General features: G+C 57.3%; 2 protein-coding genes and 1 pseudogene across 3 annotated transcripts; 1 reads left to right on the forward strand and 2 right to left on the reverse strand.

Annotated features, from left to right (window-relative positions):
- Positions 1–196: 196 nt before the first annotated feature.
- On the reverse strand, positions 197–2,953 carry LOC115641605 (galactoside 2-alpha-L-fucosyltransferase 2-like). Its single transcript, XM_030544908.1, has 2 exons — positions 2,886–2,953; positions 197–1,501 (listed from the first exon to the last, which is right to left on the reverse strand). Exon 2 carries the CDS (start codon positions 1,464–1,466, stop codon positions 480–482), a length of 987 nt encoding a protein of 328 aa, XP_030400768.1. The 5' UTR covers positions 1,467–1,501; positions 2,886–2,953; the 3' UTR covers positions 197–479.
- A 5,944-nt stretch (positions 2,954–8,897) lies between these two features.
- Positions 8,898–12,661, forward strand: LOC115641598 (galactoside 2-alpha-L-fucosyltransferase 2-like). 2 transcript variants are annotated; one of them, XM_030544894.1, is made up of 2 exons: positions 8,898–9,540; positions 10,837–12,661. In XM_030544894.1, exon 2 carries the CDS (start codon positions 10,871–10,873, stop codon positions 11,894–11,896), a length of 1,026 nt encoding a protein of 341 aa, XP_030400754.1. In that variant the 5' UTR covers positions 8,898–9,540; positions 10,837–10,870; the 3' UTR covers positions 11,897–12,661. The 2 variants fall into 2 exon arrangements, with proteins under 2 accessions (XP_030400754.1, XP_030400755.1); XM_030544895.1 differs by having other exon boundaries at positions 10,972–12,661.
- A 3,399-nt stretch (positions 12,662–16,060) lies between these two features.
- Positions 16,061–16,435, reverse strand: LOC115641659 (annotated as a pseudogene).
- Between the last annotated feature and the right edge of the window lie 2,197 nt (positions 16,436–18,632).

Below are 18,632 nucleotides of genomic sequence, written 5' to 3' on the forward strand. Positions count from 1 at the left end.
GGGAGAGAACCCAGAAGTCCTGGCTCCCAGCCCCCCTGCTCTAACCACTAGACCCGACTCCCCTCCCAGAGCAGGGAGAGAACCCTGGAGTCTTGGCTGCCAGCCCCCCCCATCTCTAACCACAAGACCCCACTCCTCTCCCCAAACTGGGGAGAGAACCTAGGAGTCCTGGCTCTCAACCGCCCCTGCTCTAACCAATAGACCCCACTCCCCTCCCAGAGCAGGGAGAGAACCCGGGAGTCCTGGCTCCCAGCCCCCCTGTTCTAACCCACTGGAGCAAAGTGGGCTACAGGCCAGACCAGAGGTGGCCAACCTGAGCCTGAGGAGGAGCCAGAACTGACCACTGTACATTGCCGCAGAGCCACAGTAATACATCAGCAGCTCCCATCAGCTCCCCCCCACCCCCAGCTCCTTGGCCGACCGGCCGAGTCCTGGTGGGTGGATCCCATTTGCAGCCCATAGCCACCGGCAGAGCTCCTTTAGCCAGATGTCCCACGCCGCAGGGGGGAGAGATCGGCATCGATCCCAATCCACTCGGGCAGGAAGGCGGCCTCAGGCTTGAAGATCTTGAGGAAGGGAGAGTCGGGGAGGGTGTAGTTGGCCAAGTAGATGGTCTCACCCCCAGCCAGGTAACTAGCCCAGATGCCGAAGGTCCCGATGGTCATGATTGTGTGGTTGCAATGGGCCAAGAGAGCAAAGTCCCTCCCCGGCGATGACTCCTTCCCATCTCCCGAGAAATACACGTCCCCCCGTGAGGTGTCGATGTTCTCCCGGCACCACTCCATCCCGTTGCTGGTCACCACAAAGACCGGCTCCTGGTACTTGTCCCGGAAATAGCCCATGGCCTTCTCCAGGTAGGCCTTGTCCGCCACAACCCCCTTCCATTTCTTGGTCATTACCCGGACGTAGTCCCCCCTCCGGACATGCACGCCCACGTAGGTCACGTTCCGGCGCTGCCCACGCAGCCCAGCCAGGTACCGGTTGGCCTCCTCCTTGACGTGGTCATGGAAGGAGAATTCCTGGAGGATCTCCTGCCGGAGGTGGTGGTAGAAGGTCCAGGAGCAGGGGTAGCCCGTCAGCTGGACGTATTTCCCCTTGATGTGCCTGTACTCCTCCGACATCCAGTCATGGAGCTCATAGTTCCTCCATAGGATACTCCAAGCCCCGAATCTGGAGAGCACAGGCAGGGTGATGCGGAATAACGGTGCCAGCTGCTGGTGCATCTCCGGGAGGATGTAGGCCTGGCGCCTGTTCATCTTAGCCAGGGCGTAGAGGGTGGCGTATTCCCCCATCTGGTTCCCCAGGCGCCCGGCAGAGTTCACGGTCCACATGCCCTGCTCCGTGGCATTCAGAGTGGGGAACCGGGTGCTTAGGTGGATGAGGAAGGAGAAGGTCATGATGGCCAGCAGGTAGAGGGTCAGCTTGAGGAGCGGCCGGAAGGGGACCCAGGAGTCCGGGGCAGTCATGGCTCCCAGTGGTGATGAGGGAAGGAGGTCCCAGCCTGGGGGAGGGGAACAGGGGTGGGAGGAAAGGGGGGGGATGGATTGGGGGGTGGTTAGAGGAGAAGGGGGAAGGGCTCTTTCTGGCCCAGTTACCTCTGTTCCCAAAAGGCCTCTGGCTGCCAGCAGCCCCCCGCCCCCATGCTGCCCCCCCAGCCCAGATGCGGGGGCAGGTGACCCCAGCTCCAGGAGGACACGTGTTGTCGGGGGGAACAGACCCACTGCTTGACCCCGGATCGGCCCCTTCAGCCACAGTCCAACCCAGGAGCAGGCGAGAACAATCAGAGCAACAGTGTCTCCCCCCCTCCCCCTGCCAGCTCTGCTGGTGCCCCTCAGGCCTGATCCGCAGCCCCCCCTGCTGAGAGAGAACCCAGGAGTCCTAGCTCCCAGCCCCCCCCCGCTCTAACCACTGGACCCCACTCCCCTCCCAGAGCCGGGGAGAGAACCCAGGAGTCCTGGTGAGCCGTGGTGGGTTAAGGGGCGGTCACTAGGGCAGGAGGAGGCTGCCATAGGTAACAGAGAGCACTGACTGTGAGGGGAGGGTGCCCCTCCCTGGGCCCCACTCCCTGCAGCCCAGTGCCCCCTGTGGCTGGGGGGGGGGGAATCCTCTGGTTACCTAGAATTGCTGAGTTCTACCCGCTGGCCCCTGCCCAGAACCTGAGCAGTCGGGGGTGGGGGTCACAGCCGGCACCCACGGGGCATTAGGCGGGGGGGCACAGAGGGATGTGGGGTTGGAGGAATGGAAGGGTGGGGGGAAGGGATGCAGGGAGGGTGGAGATGGAGCGTGAGGGGAGGGGACTCGGAGGGGGAAATGGAGGCAGAAGAGGTGGAAGGAAGTAGCCCCTGGCAGAGGAGTGTGGGGCAGGGTGGAGGTTTCCGAGCCAAGGGGCAGGACAGGAGGGAAGCCAGACGGGGCCAGGCCAGGGAGTCTGGGGTCTGGAGTCTGGGGTCAGGACACCCCCTGCCCTCTCCCTGGGCCTGTGGCCGAGGTCCCAGCCCTGGGTCCGTGAGCCCAGCTGCACCAGGCCTCTCTCCAGCCCCAGACAGGCGGTTTGGGGAAGTCGAGCCAGGCCAGCGTCAGCACCCCACACCCCGGTCCCACTGCACTCAGAGCAGCGGGGGCTGGGAGCCAGGACTCCTGGGTTCTTGCCCCGGTTCTGGCAATGGGGTGACTCCCCTTCACACCCGCCAGCTGCTGGGCTCCAACCCTCCTCCCCTAGCTCTCGGGGCCCCATCCCCATCTCTGTTCCCTGGGTCAGGTCGCCCGCTGCCGTGCGAGCAAGCTGCTCTGCAGGGGTGACATCCTGCCACAGCTTCCTGAGCCAGCGCCCGGGCGGGAGCTAGATGTGAGGAAGTGTCACCACTGGTGGGGGGGATGTTACTCACCCCCATTCGGCGGGGGGGTTTCTTGATGCTTTTCGCAGCCCGGTCAGTGCAGACAGGGGGTGTCTCGCATCCCAGCAGGGTCCGGGCACCTCCAGGCCCCCCGACATTCAGACCCTGAGCCGCACACGTGGGGATGCCCGGCTGACTCATTTCCAGGGTTCCTCCACCGGCTCGGGCGCGCCGGCTGCAGCCATTGGCCTCTGTCGGGCAAGTGGAGCTGGGACATGTCATGATCTCTGGGCTCGCACGGCTTCATGGCCGGGGTTCAGGCCCCAGGTCCTGCCCCGGGCCCAGAGTGCCAGACTTGCTAGCACAGCTGGCAGGGGGCTCGGCTGGGGGAGCTGGGCTGCGGGGTGCCTGGCAGGGGGTGCTGGGCTTCGGGGAGCAGTGCGGGGGCTCAGAAGGGGGCACAATGTAGAACTGATAAATGAAATTGTTTTTAATTGTTCACTTTATTGATGTAACTTCTGTTCACCATCCACTACACTTGCCTACACTGTACCTTCTCTTCACTGTTTGCCGTATTGGAATTCAAACCCCATTTTAAAACGTTGACTCCATTTTGTAAAAGCCTCCTCCAACCTTCATTTGTGCAGACCCTGCTGTAATCTTATTAGTTAGTTTAGATGTGTGACTGAGGTATGGATGGATGACGGAATCAACCTCCAGCCCCAGCCTGTCCTGATGAGATAACGTTCAAACCCCACCGGCTGAAGACCTAGACAACAGCCCTAAACAAAGTAAGAAGCATCCACCCTAAAAAGAAAAGGACAAAAGAATAACAGAAGGAAGATCAAAGCCAGGTTCAAAGCTGAAAGTCAGGCCTGCAATTGACGGGTGATCAATCCAAACCCAGAGGCAGCGTGACACAGCAAGACCTATGGACTTTGAATCCAAACTGAAAGCCTATAAAAAAGAAGGGTGAGATGAGAGACTCTGGGTAACATTCTGCTGCCAGCATGGAAGGACATCGGTGCAGGCCCAGCAGAGACCCAGCTCGTCCTTGTGCCCGGCTTTCCTGGCCAGTTACCGCCACAAGCTACGAACCCAAGCTGCAAACTCGAGCCACGAACTCAAGCGATCTTCAGGACTGGTAACTGTGCAGCAGCTGCAGAACATCTGATGGGTGTGTGTGTGTGTGTGTGTGTGTGTGTATTAGGTATAATGTGTGTGTATAAGAATTAAGATATTAGTTATTGATCATAAATCAAATTGTTATCATAATAAATGTAGCATCTTTGTCTTGCCCCCTGAAAAGATCCTGTGTCGTTTTGTCTGTACAACAGTCCTGCAGGAAGCAGGGGGTCAGCAGAGGGTGCACTCCTCTGCCACCAGGGCTGGGTTTTAGGGACCTGGCCAGGGGGGGAGGTTCTGTCCTCTGACCCCATGAACTGAGCTGCCTGGTTCTCAGCCCTCCCCGACCACAGGCCTCTCTCTGCCCCTACTTGGTGCTTTAAAAGGTCAATTTCTCAAAATTTGAAATAATTATGAACCAGATCAGCCAGGAGGGAGAAATAAATCAGAAAAACAGGAATGACAGATCGGATTTGTCTAGGAACATTTTCCTAGATCCTCAAAAACCAGGCCATACTGGTGACAAACTGAACTGGTTTAGAGGGGACACTGAGTCGCCTATAAAAAAAGAGCAAATTGGAAGTAAGGGGAAACTGATAGTAATGAATATCAGAAGTGAAGAACTGTAGAAAATTGATAAGGGAAGCCATGGGAGACAAGGAGAACTCTATAGCCACCAGAGTTAAGGACAATAAGGAGCGTTTTAAGTATCCTAGGAACAAAAAGAACCCTTCCAACAGTGTTGGTCCATTACTAGATGGAAATGGAAGAATTATCACTAATAACGAAGAACGGCAATAAATATTTCTGCTCTGTATCTGGTGGGAAAAGCACCTGATGCTGTCTCATCAGATGGTGATGCTGTCACGGACTCACAGGTTGTGTCCATTCTTGGCCCCATGCTGTCCATGGGGTGCCCCTTTTGGTGCGACAGCCCTTCTCGGGGGTCTGCTCTCTCTCGGGGTCAGGCATCTCCACCTCCTGGAGCTGCACCGCTCTGAGCCTTAGCACGTCTGTCTCTGCCGTGGGCCCCCTCAGGGAGTCCCCTCGCTCCGGACCCCCAGGGCCTCCACCCCCGAAGGGGCTGATGCCCCCCGCCCTGTTCTCTAGCCCGGAGCGACTCTCCGCCGCGTAACACAGGAGGTTTATTGAGGGTTGTACCCAGCACAGGAAACTCTCCAGCCTCAGGCCTGGCTCCACTCAGCCCAGCACGTCCCAGTCTCCCTGCACCCAGGTGGGCTCTGCCCGTCCGTGACAATGTTCCAGGCAGCATGTGAGCAATGGCTGCTCTACCCGTAAAGACCTGCGTCATGCATGGCCATGTGACTCGTCCATGTGACTGCAAACGCCATCTTGCGGCTGTGATTTTCCACAGTAAGCACAAAGGGGAGTCCTTCCACATGGCAGAGGATATAAAAAGCCCTGGAATCCCCTCCATCTTGTCTTCACTCCTGCTTCTGACCTCCGGAGGAGCTTTGCTACCAACTGAAGCTCTGAGCAAAGGACTGAATGCCCCGTCCAAGCTAGGATGTTTGTACTCCAGAGACTTGAGGGGTTTAAATCAGCCGTAATCCCATCAAGCCTGAAACAAGCTTGAACTAAGAACTTGGCAATTGTTGGACGTTTTTGATCATGTGGCCAGTTTGAGCTCTCATCTGTGCAGGACGTCTTTCTTTTTCTGAATAAACCTTTAGATTTTCGATTCTAAAGGATTGGCAACAGCGTGATTTGTGGATAAGGTCTGACTTGTCCATTGACCTGGGGCTGGGCTTGGTCCTTTGGGATCGGGAGAGACGTTTTTCTTTTACTGGGGTCTTGGTTTCCAGAACCATTCGTCCCCATAAGGAGCGGTGCTGGTGGTAATACAAGGGAACTGGAGTGTCTGAGGGAATTGCTTGCGTGACTTCTGGTTAGCCAGTGAGATGAGACCGAAGTCCTCTCTGGCTGGCTGGTTTGTTTTGCCTTAATAGGAAAGGAACATGATCTTCAGGCTGTGACTGCCCTGCTCAAAACAATTTGACTTGAATTTCCCAGAATCTCAGGGCTGGAAGGTATCTAGTCCAACCCCCTGCTCAAAGCAGGGCTAAGCCCCAGAGAGATTTTTACCCCAGTTCCCTAAACGGCCCCCTCAAGGATTGAACTCACAGCCCTGGGTTCGGCAGGCGAATGCTTTAACCACTGAGCTCTCCCTCCACTTATTAATTGAGACTCTCGGTTGTGTCCTGTCAACCCTAATAACCAATGATTTAAACTTGCAAAAGCTGCTCTGTTACACCATCGCAACTGTTTAGTGGCAGATTCTCCACCAGCTGGGCTGGTTTTGCCCAAGAAATCATACGGGGCAGTTCTGGGGCCTAGAACCATGTTTCTTGAATGCAGCCACCACCGTGTCCAAGGCCTGGGCAACAGTGTGCCCTTGTTGCCAAGAAGGCCAATGGCATTTTGGGCTGTATAAGTCGGGGCATTGCCAGCAGATCAAGGGACCTGATCATTCCCCTCTATTCGGCATTGGTGAGGCCTCGTCCAGATACTGTGTCCAGTTTTGGGCCCCACACTACAAGAAGGATGTGGACAAATTGGAGAGAGTCCAGCAAAGGGCAACAAAAATGATCAGGAGAGGCTGAGGGAACTGGGATTGTTTAGTCTGTGGAAGAGAAGAAGGAGGGGGGATTTGACAGCTGCTTTCAGCTACCTGAAAGGGGTTCCAAAGAGATGGAGCTTGGCTGTTGCTGCAGAATAGCTGGTCCCAAGGGCGGTGAGATGCCCCGCACCGGTGTTTGCACTGACGGGCTGCGGGAGGCAGGGACAGAGCTGGGTCCGGGCTTCTACTCGCCTGGAGCCTCGCTCGCTGTTTACAGTTCCTGTAGCTACCGGAGCTCAACAGCTCTGGGTTAGGTGCTCCAAACGGTCCTGTCTGGCTTTGGGACATATTAATTCAACCCCACTCCCCTCCCAGAGCTGGGGACAGAACCCAGGAGTCCTGGCTCCCAGCCCCCCTGCTCTAACCACTAGACACCCCTCCCCTCCCAGAGCAGAGAACCCAGGAGTCCTGGCTCCCAGCCCCCTGCTCTAACCACTAGACCCCACTCCCCTCCCAGAGCGGAGAACCCAGGAGTCCTGGCTCCCAGCCCCCCTGCTCTAACCACTAGACCCCACTCCCCTCCCAGAGTTGGGGAGAGAACCCAGGAGTCCTGGCTCCCAGCCCCCCCCCTCTAACGACTAGATCCCACTCCCCTCCCAGAGTGGAGGAGAGACCCCAGGAGTCCTAGCCCCCAACCCCCCCTGCTCTAACTGTGGTAGTAAGATTTGATGTTTGTATTTTGTGTAACTCAGGATAAAGGATAATAATGTTGTATGTATTCAATGTATCCGTGTATGGTAGGATTGGATTCGACGCTGGCGGCCACCCTGGAAAAACCATGGAGCAGGTCCTCAAGGAATCAATGTTGAGGCATTTAGAGGAGAGGAAAGTGATCAGGAACAGTCAGCATGGATTCACCAAGGGCAAGTCATGCCTGACTAACCTAACTGCCTTCTATGAGGAGATAACTGGCTCTGTGGATGAGGGGAAAGCAGTGGACGTGTTATTCCTTGACTTTAGCAAAGCTTTTGATATGGTGTCCCACAGTATTCTTGCCAGCAAGTTAAAGAAATATGGGCTGGATGATTGGACTGTAAGGTGGATAAAAAGCTGGCTAGATCGTCGGGCTCAGCGGGCAGTGATCAACAGCTCCAGGTCTGGTTGGCAGCCGGTTTCAAGCAGAGTGCCCCAGGGGTCGGTCCTGGGGCCGGTTTTGTTCAATATCATGATCAGTGATCTGGAGGATGGCGTGGGCTGCACCCTCAGCAAGTTTGCAGATGACACTAAACTGGGAGGAGTGGTAGATACGCTGGAGGGTGGGGATAGGATACAGAGGGACCTAGACAAATTAGAGGATTGGGCCGAAAGAAACCTGATGAGATTCAACAAGGACAAGTGCAGAGTCCTGCACTTAGGACAGAAGACTCCCATGCACTGCTACAGACTAGGGACCAAGTGGCTAGGCAGCAGTTCTGCAGAAAAGGACCTAGGGGTTACAGTGGACGAGAAGCTGGATATGAGTCAGCAGGTTGCCCTTGTTGCCAAGAAGGCCAATGGCATTTTGGGCTGTATAAGTCGGGGCATTGCCAGCAGATCAAGGGACCTGATCATTCCCCTCTATTCGACATTGGTGAGGCCTCATCCAGATATTGTGTCCAGTTTTGGGCCCCACACTACAAGAAGGATGTGGACAAATTGGAGAGAGTCCAGCAAAGGGCAACAAAAATGATCAGGGGGCCGGAGCACATGACTTATCAGGAGAGGCTGAGGGAACTGGGATTGTTTAGTCTGTGGAAGAGAAGAAGGAGGGGGGATTTGATAGCTGTTTTCAACTACCTGAAGGGGGGTCCAAAGAGGATGGAGCTCGGCTGTTCTCAGTGGTGGCAGATGACAGAAAAAGGAGCAATGGTCTCAAGGTGCAGTGGGGGAGGTTTAGGTTGGATATTAGGAAAAACTTTTTCCCTAGGAGGATGGTGAAGCACTGGAATGGGTTCCCTAGGGAGGTGGTGGAATCTCGTTCCTTAGAGGTTTGTAAGTCAGGTTGACAAAGCCCTGGCTGGGATGATTGAGTTGGGGTTGGTCCCGCTTTGAGCAGGGGGTTGGACTAGAACCTCCTGAGGTTTCTTCCAAGCCTGATCTTCTATGATTCTAAGGAACGACCCTGGGTCATTGGAAAAGACGCATCAGCCAGGCTGCCTGTGACTGAACTGCTCTTGAGGCAGGAACAGACCAGAACGATCCTTACGGCGGATTATGGCCCCCTTTGGTTTTAGGAGAACTTTTCATGACAGTGTTGGCTGTAAGATCTTGTCTCTTATCTGCATTGCAAGCGAAGTTGGGTAAGGTTCTTTTGTAACCCCTTTAGTGACCACATAACCCTTTGTAAACTGTAATCCTGGCTGAAATTCTCTGTACCCCCCTTTGGGGTGAGGAGCAAAGGACGTGTGCGTGGTTAGAGGAGGTGTGTGAAAAGCCATCACAGATGCCCAGATGGTCAAGAAGAAGTGAGCGACTGGGAGAGGTGGCAGGACAAATCCGTTGCGTCCGATGCTAAACAAGGTAGCAGCATTGGCGGCGTCAGAGGTGAGGCAAACACCCCCGAAGACGAGACAAGAAATAAGCCCCGGCCCCCTGGAGCCAGCCCTGCTAGTGAGGCTGGCACCCTGGGCCCGGGGCAGGAGCTGGGGCCTGAACCCCGACCGTGAAGCGGTGCGAGCCCAGAGATAATGAGGCGACTTTTGGTCCCTCCTTTGCGGCCAGACGCGTCCCAGCTCCACTCGCCCGGAGAGAGGCCAATGGCTGCAGCCGGCGCGCCGGAGCCGGTGGAGGAACCCAGCCGTGGTCAGGAAATGCGTCAGCCGGGCATCCCCATGTGTGCGGCTCCGGGTCTGAATGTCGGGGGGCCTGGAAGTGCCCGGACCCTGCTGGGATGCGGGACACCCCCTGTCTGCACTGAGTGGGGCTGCGAAAAGCACCAAGAAACCCCCCCGGCGAATGGGGGTGAGTAACATCCCCCCCTACCAGTGGTGACACTTCCTCACATCTAGCTCCCGCCCGGGCGCTGGCTCAGGAAGCTGTGGCAGGATGTCACCCCTGCAGAGCAGTTCGCTCGCGCGGCAGCGGGCGACCTGACCCGGGGAACAGAGATGGGGACGGGGCCCCGAGAGCTGGGGGAGGAGGGTTGGAGCCCAGCGTCCGGCGGGTGTGAAGGGGAGTCACCCCATTGCCAGAACCGGGGCGAGAACCCAGGAGTCCTGGCTCCCAGACCCCCCTGCTCTGAGTGCAGTGGGACCGGGGTGTGGGGTGCTGACGCTGGCCTGGCTCGACTTCCCCAAACCGTCCCTCCGGGGGTGGTGAGATGCCTGGTGCAGCTGGGCCCACGGATCCAGGGCTGGGACCTTGGCCACAGACCCGGGGGGAGGGCAGGGGGCGTCACCCTGGCTCAGCCCCCAGATCCCTCCGCACCCCAGACTCCCTGGCCCGGCCCGGCCCAGCTCGGCTTCACTCCTGTCCTGCCCTTCGGCTCGGAAACCTCCCTCCTGGCCCCACACTCTTCCGTCAGGGGCTACTTCCTTCCACCTCTTCTGCCTCTATTTCCCCCTCCCTGTGTCCCCTCCCCCATTTCCCTTCCCCTCCCCCTCCATTTCCACTCTCCCTCTGTTCCCTCCCCTCCCCTTCCCCTCAATTTTCACCTTCCTCCCATCTCCCCCTCCCCTCCCATCCCTCTCCATTTCCACCCTCCCTCCATCCTCTCCCCCTGCAGTCATGGCAGCCCCCTCCTGCCCCAGTGACCCCCCTTCCCCACCACGGCTCACCAGGACTCCTGGTTTCTCGCCCCAGCTCTGGGAGTGGAGTGGGAACTAGAGATTAGAGAATGGAGCAGGCTGGGAGCCAGGACTCCTGGGTTCTCTCTCAGCAAGGGGGGCTGCGGATCAGGCCTCAGGGGCACCAGCAGAGCAGGCGGGGCTAGGGGGGGAGACACTGTTGCTCTGACTGTTCTCGCCTGCCCCCGGCTTGCATTGTGGTTGAAGGGGCCGATCCGGGGTCAAGCAGTGGCTCTGTTCTGACAACACGCGTCCTCCTGGAGCTGGGGTCACCTGCCCCCATGGCTGGGATGGGGGGGGCAGCATGGGGGCAGGGCTCTCATGGCAGTCAGAGGCCTTTTGGGAACCCAGATAACTGGGTCAGGAAGAGCCCCTCCCCCTTCTCCTCTAACCACCCCCCCATCCATCACCCTCCTTTCCTCCCACCCCGTCCCCCTCCCCCCTTTCCCTTCTATTCATCCCTCTCCCCCAGGCTGGGATCTTCTTCCCTCATCACGCTGGGAGCCATGACTGCCCCCGACTCGTGGGTCCCCTTCCGGCAGCACCCCCAGCTCAGCCTCTACCTGCTGGCCATCATGACCTTCTCTTTCCTCATCCACCTACGCAGCCGGTTCCTCACCACAAGACAGAGTCTCCCCTCCCTGAACACAACGAAAGGGTCCCCAGCCACGGAGCGGGGCATGTGGACCGTGAACTCCGCCGGGCGCCTGGGGAACCAGATGGGGGAATACGCCACCCTCTACGCCCTGGCCAAGATGAACGGGCGCCAGGCCTACATCCTCCCGGAGATGCACCAGCAGCTGGCACCGCTCTTCCGCATCACCCTGCCTGTGCTCTCCAGCGACATGGTCCAGAACATCCCGTGGAAGGATTATGAGCTCCACGACTGGATGTCAGAGGAGTACAGGCACATCGAGGGAAAATACGTCCGGCTGACGGGCTACCCCTGCTCCTGGACCTTCTACCACCACCTCCGGCAGGAGATCCTCCAGGAATTCTCCTTCCACGACCATGTCAAGGAGGAGGCAAACCGGTACCTGGCCGGGCTGCGTGGGCAGCGCCGGAACGTGACCTACGTGGGCGTGCACGTCCGGAGGGGGGACTACGTCTGGGTGATGCCCCAGGTCTGGAAGGGGGTGGTGGCGGACAAGGCCTACCTGGAGAAGGCCATGGGCTACTTCCGGGCCAAGTACCAGGAGCCGGTCTTCGTGGTGACCAGCAATGGGATGGAGTGGTGCCGGGAGAACATCGACGCCTCGCGGGGGGACGTGTATTTCTCGGGGGATGGGAAGGAGTCATCACCAGGGAGGGACTTTGCTCTCTTGGCCCATTGCAACCACACGATCATGACCATCGGGACCTTCGGCATCTGGGCTGGTTACCTGGCTGGGGGTGAGACCATTTACTTGGCCAACTACACCCTCCCCGACTCTCCCTTCCTCAAGATCTTCAAGGCTGCGGCCGCCTTCCTGCCCCAGTGGATTGGGATTGACGCCGATCTCTCCCCGCTGCAGAGTGGGGCAACCAGCTAAAGGAGCTCAGCCGGGATCACGTGATGAAAGCAGCCATGAGTCAGAGGCGCTTTGTCCCATCCCAAGCAGGTGGCAGAGGAGCATCTTCAAAGACGTATTGTTCTTCTTAACGGCCCAGCCGGATTGACAGCTGCTGGGTGTTCCCCAGGGGAAACCCGTTGGTCACTGTTACAGAGTCAATATTCCTGACTTCAGATACAGGCCTGATACGTTCACACAAATAACATAATCCTATTCTGCCAGTCGTCACCTTTCTAATGATACCTCACATGCCGGCTCTTGCACAAACTAGATCACAGTGAGGCTATAATGATATTGGAGCAATTCTATGAAGAATATGGGATGTGGTGTCACAGGGTCTGGGAGGTTAGAGCGAGGGGGGGCTAGCAGCCAGGACGCCTGGGTTCTGTCCCAGGCTCTGGGATGGAAGTGGGGTCTAGTGGTGAGGTTATGCTTATTAGAAGCACACAGGGTCTTTTTCGGGGGAAAAGGCGACACACCGTGTTTATTGAAAATACAGCACTTAGCCTGTGCCTTCAATCTCTCACACACACAAGCGGGTCCTGCGCGTGCTCCTGTAGTTCCCGGCCTGTCATAGCTTGAGTCAATCTAATGGCCAGTTAGACTGAGCACGAGGGAGAAGCTGGGCTCCGTCGGTCGCGAGCCGATGCTCTGAGGCTTTGCAGGCCTGACCGGGGCTGCCTAGAGAGGGGAGCAAGTGGGGCAATTTGCCCCGGGCCCCGCAGGGGCCCCCACGAGAGTTTTTTGGGGGCCCTGAAGTGGGGTCCTTCACTCGCTCCGGGGCTCCAGAAAACTCTCGCAGGGCCTGGGCCCCTGGAGCTTCTTCCACTCTGGGTCTTTGGATGCAATTTGGCAGCGGGGGGTCCTTCTGCTTCGAGACCCGCTGCCGAAGTGCCCTGAAGACCCACGGTGGGGGAGTCCTTTCACTCTGAGACCCACCGCCAAAGTGCCCCAAAGACCCACAGCGGGGATGGTCCTTCTGCTCTCGGACCCACTGCCGAAGTGCCCTGAAGACCCGTGGCGGTGGGGGTCCTTCCGCTCTGGGACTCGCTGCTGAAGTGCCCCGAAGACCAACGGCAGGGCGGTCCTTCCGCTCCGGGACCCGCTGCCGAAGTTCCCCAAAGACCCATGGCCAGGGGGTCCTTCCGCTCTGGGACCCGCCACCGAAGTGCCCCGAAGACCCACGGTAGGGGGGTCCTTCCGCTCTGGGACCCACTGCCGAAGTGCCTCAAAGACCCATGGCAGGAGAGTCCTTCCGCTCCAGGACCCGCCGCCCAAGTGCCTCGAAGACCCGCGGCGGGGGGGTCCTCTCGCTCTGCGACCCCCTGCCGAAGTGCCTCAAAGACCCACAGTGAGGGGGGTCCTTTCACTCCGGGACCCGCTGCTGAAGTTCCCCAAAGACCCACGGCGGGGGGGTCCTTCCGCTCTGGGACCCGCCAGTGGCGCAGCCAGGTTCTAACATCAGGGGAACGAACACATAAAAAAAGGCGCCACCCGACATATCAAATTACACCTCCGGCTCGATATAACGCGCCCCGATATAACACGAAGTTGGGTATAACGGGACAAAGCAGTGCTCCGGGGGGCTGCGCACGCCCCCCGGTGGGACAGCCCCTCTCATCTCTCCTGAGGTGGCTGCTCTGCAATCTGTGGCCCCTGGAAGCAGGCAGCACACAGGAGTGGAGGTGGGGGGCACAGTCCCCCGCATGAGAGAGACAATCGGACAGAGGTGGGCAGGGGATTCGCATGGGGGAGAGGGGGTGGAGGGCTGCACTGGGAGACTCTCCGACGCAGCACCCAGCCATACTGGCTCTGTGCGTCATGAGGCACTCGGGAAAAAGGAGGCAGCAAGAGAGAGAGGCCGAGGCGGAGGTGGGTCTGTGAGTCCCTGATCTCGCAGAGTCTCGGCGCTACAGGCCCCCAGCCCCCAGGTGCTGGGCTGCAGTACAAGCTAGAGGGGCTGATACAGAGAAGTCAGGACCAGTCAGAGCACTTCCCATGTCATCATGAAACCTCACTCCTGGAAAGCTGGGTGAGGTAATGCGTGGGGTGGGGGCGGAATATATCTCAAGGTGGGTGAGGTAAGATGTTTTATTGGACCAGCTTCTGTCGGTGGGAGAGACGAGCTTTTGAGCCTTCACAGAACTCTTCTTCGGGAAGAAGAACGAACTCCATGAAAGCTCCAAATGCTTCTTTCTCTCACCAACAAAAGTTGCTCCAAAAAAGGCCATTACCTCACCCACCTTGTGGCTCTAAGTTCCTGGGAACAACATGGCTACACCAGTAGCGTAGCTAGTGGGGTGCAGGGGAAGCAGCTGCTTCCCCTCAGCACATTTTCAAAAAGGCTGCTCCTTAGGTGGGGTTCCCAGGGTGCCGGGGGTGGGGCCCACGCTCCGCTCCGCTCTGAAGCTGGGCCTGCCCGGCTTCCCCCAGCCTGCTGCACACCCCGATCAGCTGGGTCTCCCAGCAGGTGGGAGACAGCTGATCCCGCAGCAGAGAGGGGAAGAACTGAGCTCCAGCAAGCTGGGCTCCTGCAGGCAGGCTTTGCTGGCTTCCCCATGTGTGCTGCATAAACCCTGCCCCCTCCCTGCCTCGCCGACTAGGTGTCTCCCCGCAGGAGGGAGACAGGCAGCTAATCAGTGAGGGAAGGGGGAGATAACTGGGCTCCAGGGGAGGAGAAGAGGCTGGGGCCTTGGGGAAGAAGGGGGTCGGTTGGGGCATGTCCCTATAGGGGGCCGGGGCACCGGCACCCTCCAGTCAACTGTTTATGGGGCCCGTGGGGGCCCACAAGCCATCAGCTGTTCGGCGGGGGCAGTAGGGTAGCTAGCTAGGGGAGTGCGAGTGCTCGCTGTGTCTGGTGGCCAACAAACAGCTAATCAGAGAGGGGAACTGCTCCTGGAGCAAGGGGCTGAGCAGCTGAGAGACCCCACCTGCTTCTCGTGGCACTGTGGCAGGGGTGCTTTCTCTGGTTCTGCAGCAGCAGCTCCTACCCGCTCACCCAACTAGAGGCAACCAGTAGCAGCAGCTGGTAAGTGTATTTCAAGGGGGGTCTTGTGGTGAGGGTGGCTTGCGGGGGGACTGGAAACCCCCCAGGTGGCTGTGAGAGCCAGCACCCGGCTGCTGGTGGGATGTCCGTCTGCATGGTGGGGGGCAGGGGGCTCAGCCAGAGGCATCTCCAGAAACATCCCCTGCACCCAGGCAGCTGGACCAGGACAGGCATTGGAGGAGGGGAGAGGCGCGTCTCCTGGTCTCCTGTGGGGTGTGGTGTCCCTGCTTGCCCTCCCTGCCCAAGCAGAGACGCCTGCCTCTCAGAGACAGGGTCCATGTAGTGTGCTTGGTTCCACCTCCCTGGCATCTGGGTGACTGCCTCTTAGGGGGTGAAGGGTGGAAGGGAAGAGGCAGTGGGGAAGGGATGGGGGGGTAGGAGAGGAAAACTGAGACTATCAGGGGCAATCTTCATAGCAGCACAATCTCTGCCTTGGGGGTGTGGATGGAGCTGTCTCCCAAGGGAAGGCTGGAGCGAACTCTGCTGTTGTCTGTGTTCAGTTTAATCCATGTGCTCTGGCCAACACAAGTCCAGGCACCATGTTGGGGGGGCAGGGAGAGGTAGCCTGATTTTCCCTCTCCTATCACAGGAAACCTGAATTGTGATCAGGTTGGGAGGAGGGGGAGGCATTGCAGAGTCCCAGGGCTGAGTAATGCTCTGGCAATGATGGTCGTTAAGTTACTAATTGTCATTCACTTGCTGCACACAATGGCTGGTGATGGTTGTTTAACATCCACCCAGCTGTTGGTCAATGCCTTGTTTCTTGGGCGTTGCCTTCTGGAACTTCTCTAATTTCATCCCACTCTCCTGGGAGTACAAATTCTGGTTCTAAGGAGCTAGGGCCTGGATCTCATATCGCCTTGCACTGGGCTTGGGAATTAGTGCCCTGACATGAAATTCCTCCCATTGTGCCAGTGCAGATCCTGCTGTTTTTTTGGTTTTGTTTTCGGGTTTTTTTTAAAGGAATGTGTTTAATGAACTTCAGCACAAGACTGTCAGAATCTATTACTTACACACACACACACACGTGCATATACAGATACTCTTACTATTTCACCAAAATTAAATATGTGTAAAAAACAAACAAAGCTGGCACATTTTTTCTGGATTAGACCATTTATTTTAACAAACAGATGAGTCCTTAAGATGAGCTGGATGCTGCAACAGCAGCTCTCTTGGGCTTAGGAGTTGTTCCTTCACAGAATCCATTCCTGAATCGACGGTAGACATTTTTCAGGTGCCTCATCCGACCAGTACCAGTGGTGTTGCGTCTTTTAGCCTTGGCACGCCAGTTATACATTCTCTTGCGCTTAGCAGGGTACCCACATTTCCCACAGGTGGACTTCTGGAGATGGTATGCCTTGGATCCGCAGCGCCGGCACAAAGTGTGGGTCTTATTGTGACGCTTACCGAATGACGACGTTCCCTTCATCATCTTCCTCCGGCCGCCAGCACAGCTATTGGCAGGTGCCCTTGTGTTTAGCTGAAACGTTGGACTCAGTTTAGTGGGGATGGACTCAGAGACCGAGAACTAAACCGACACTGCTGTCCTGCTGTGTGGAGCCCAGTGCGCTTGGGCTGTGAATTTTTGGCATGCACGTGTGGCTGTATTTATCTCATTGTGCTGATAGTGCTACTTCCTTGGCGTGATGAGGACATTATGCTAAGATGAATCGTGGCAATAGTCTCCTGGTGTGGTGGTCACTCTGTGCTGTTCATGGGAATCCTGCATTTTTGTAGGCTGGGTTGGTGTAGCCCTGTTGTTCCCAGAAAATTAGAGCCGCAAGGTGGGTGAGGTAATAGCTTTTATTGGAGCAACTTTTGGTGGTGAGAAAGAGAGAGGTTTTGGAGCTTTCATGGAGTTCGTTCTTCCCGAAGAAGAGTTCTGTGAAGGCTCAAAAGCTCGTCTCTCCCACCGACAGAAGCTGGTCCAATAAAATATATGACTTCACCCACCTTGATATATATTACCCCTCCCCCTCAATATTACCTCACCCAGGGTCTTTGGGGCACTTTGGCGGTGAGTCCCGGGATGGAAGGACCCCCCTGCCTCCGAATTACTGCCAAAGAGGGGCCCCCCACTGCCGAAGACCCCAGACCCCCTGAATCCTCTGGGCAGCCCTGGGTCTGACCCCAAAGTTCTCTGGCAAAACACCCCGGCTTTATCCTTGTAAATTCCCACTTTACTCTGGATTTTGCAAGGTCATTCTGGCGTCGTTAGTCCATAAGTGGGGTTAATTTTGGGGGTTTCCGCTGTTCTCCCTGAATTCTTGTCTCGCCTTCAGGGGTGTTTGCCTCACCTCTGAGGTCATCACTGCCGCTATCTCGTTTAGCATTGGACACGATGGATTTTTCCTGCCGTCTTTCCCAGTCGCTCACTTCTTCTTGGGCATCTGCGATGGCTTTTCACACACCTCCTCTAACCACACACACGTCCTTTGCGCCTCACCCCAAAGGGGGGCACAGAGAATTTCAGCAGGATTACAGTTTACAAAGGGTTGTGTGGTCACTAAAAGGGTTACAAAAGAACCTTACCCCACTTGGTTTGCAATGCAGATAAGAGACAAGATCTTACAGCCAACATTGTCATGAAAAGTTCTCCTAAAACCAATGGGGCCATAATCCGCTGTAAGGACCGTTCTGGTCTGTTCCTGTCGTAAGAGCAGTTCAGACACAGGCAGCCTGGCTGATGCGTCTTTTCCAACGACCCAGGGTCGTTCCTTCCTGCTGTCCAGACAGGGTGGCCGGCAGAATCCAATCCAATCCTACCATACATGGATACATAGAATACGTACGACATTATTATCTTTTATCCTTCTTTCTAAGTTACACAAAATACAAACATCAAATCCTACTACTAGTTAGAGGAGGGGGTCTGGGAGCCAGGACGCCTGGGTTCTCTCCCTGGCTCTGGGAAGGGAGTGTGGTCTAGTGATTAGAGAAGATGGGGCTGGGAGCAGGAGGGTGCTCTCCCCTGGCCACCAGGGCTGGGCTTTAGGGAACTGGGTAAGGGGAGGCTTTCCCTCTGACCCCATTAACTGAGCTGCCTGGTTCTCAGCCCTCTCTGACCACAGGCCTCTCTCTGCCCCTACTTGGTGCATTAAAAGGGTCAGAGAAAACAGGAACAACAGATTAGATTTCTTGACGAGCACTTTCCTAGATCCCCAAAAACCAGGCCGTAGTGGTTACAAACTGACCTGGTTTAGCGGGGAAGTGGAGGCAGCTAGAAGCCCCCTCCCCAGGCGAATGGGGGTGAGTAACACCCCCGCCAGCGGCGGTGACGCCTCACGTCAGCTCTGGCCCGAGTGATGGCTCAGGAAGGTGTGGCAGGATGTCACCCCAGCAGAGTAGCTCGTTCTTGGCGCCTAGCCCCTCTGCTCTGAGCGCTGTGGGACCAAGGTGTGGGGTACTGAGGCTGGCCTGGCTCGGCTTCCCCACACTGTCCCTCTGGGGGTGGCGAAAGGCCTGGTGCAGCTGGGCCCACGGACCCGGATCAGGCCTGAGGGGCACCAGCAGAGCTGGTGGAAGGAGGGGGGGAGACACTGTTGCTCTGACTGTTCTCGCCTGCCCCTGGGTTGGATTGTGGCTGAAGGGGCCGATCCGGGGTCAAGCGCTGGCTCTGCTCCCCCCGACAACACGCGTCCCGCTGGAGCTGGGGTCACCTGCCCC

This window comes from Gopherus evgoodei, unplaced genomic scaffold, assembly GCF_007399415.2.
Source record: "Gopherus evgoodei ecotype Sinaloan lineage unplaced genomic scaffold, rGopEvg1_v1.p scaffold_35_arrow_ctg1, whole genome shotgun sequence".
NCBI lineage: Eukaryota > Metazoa > Chordata > Testudines > Testudinidae > Gopherus > Gopherus evgoodei.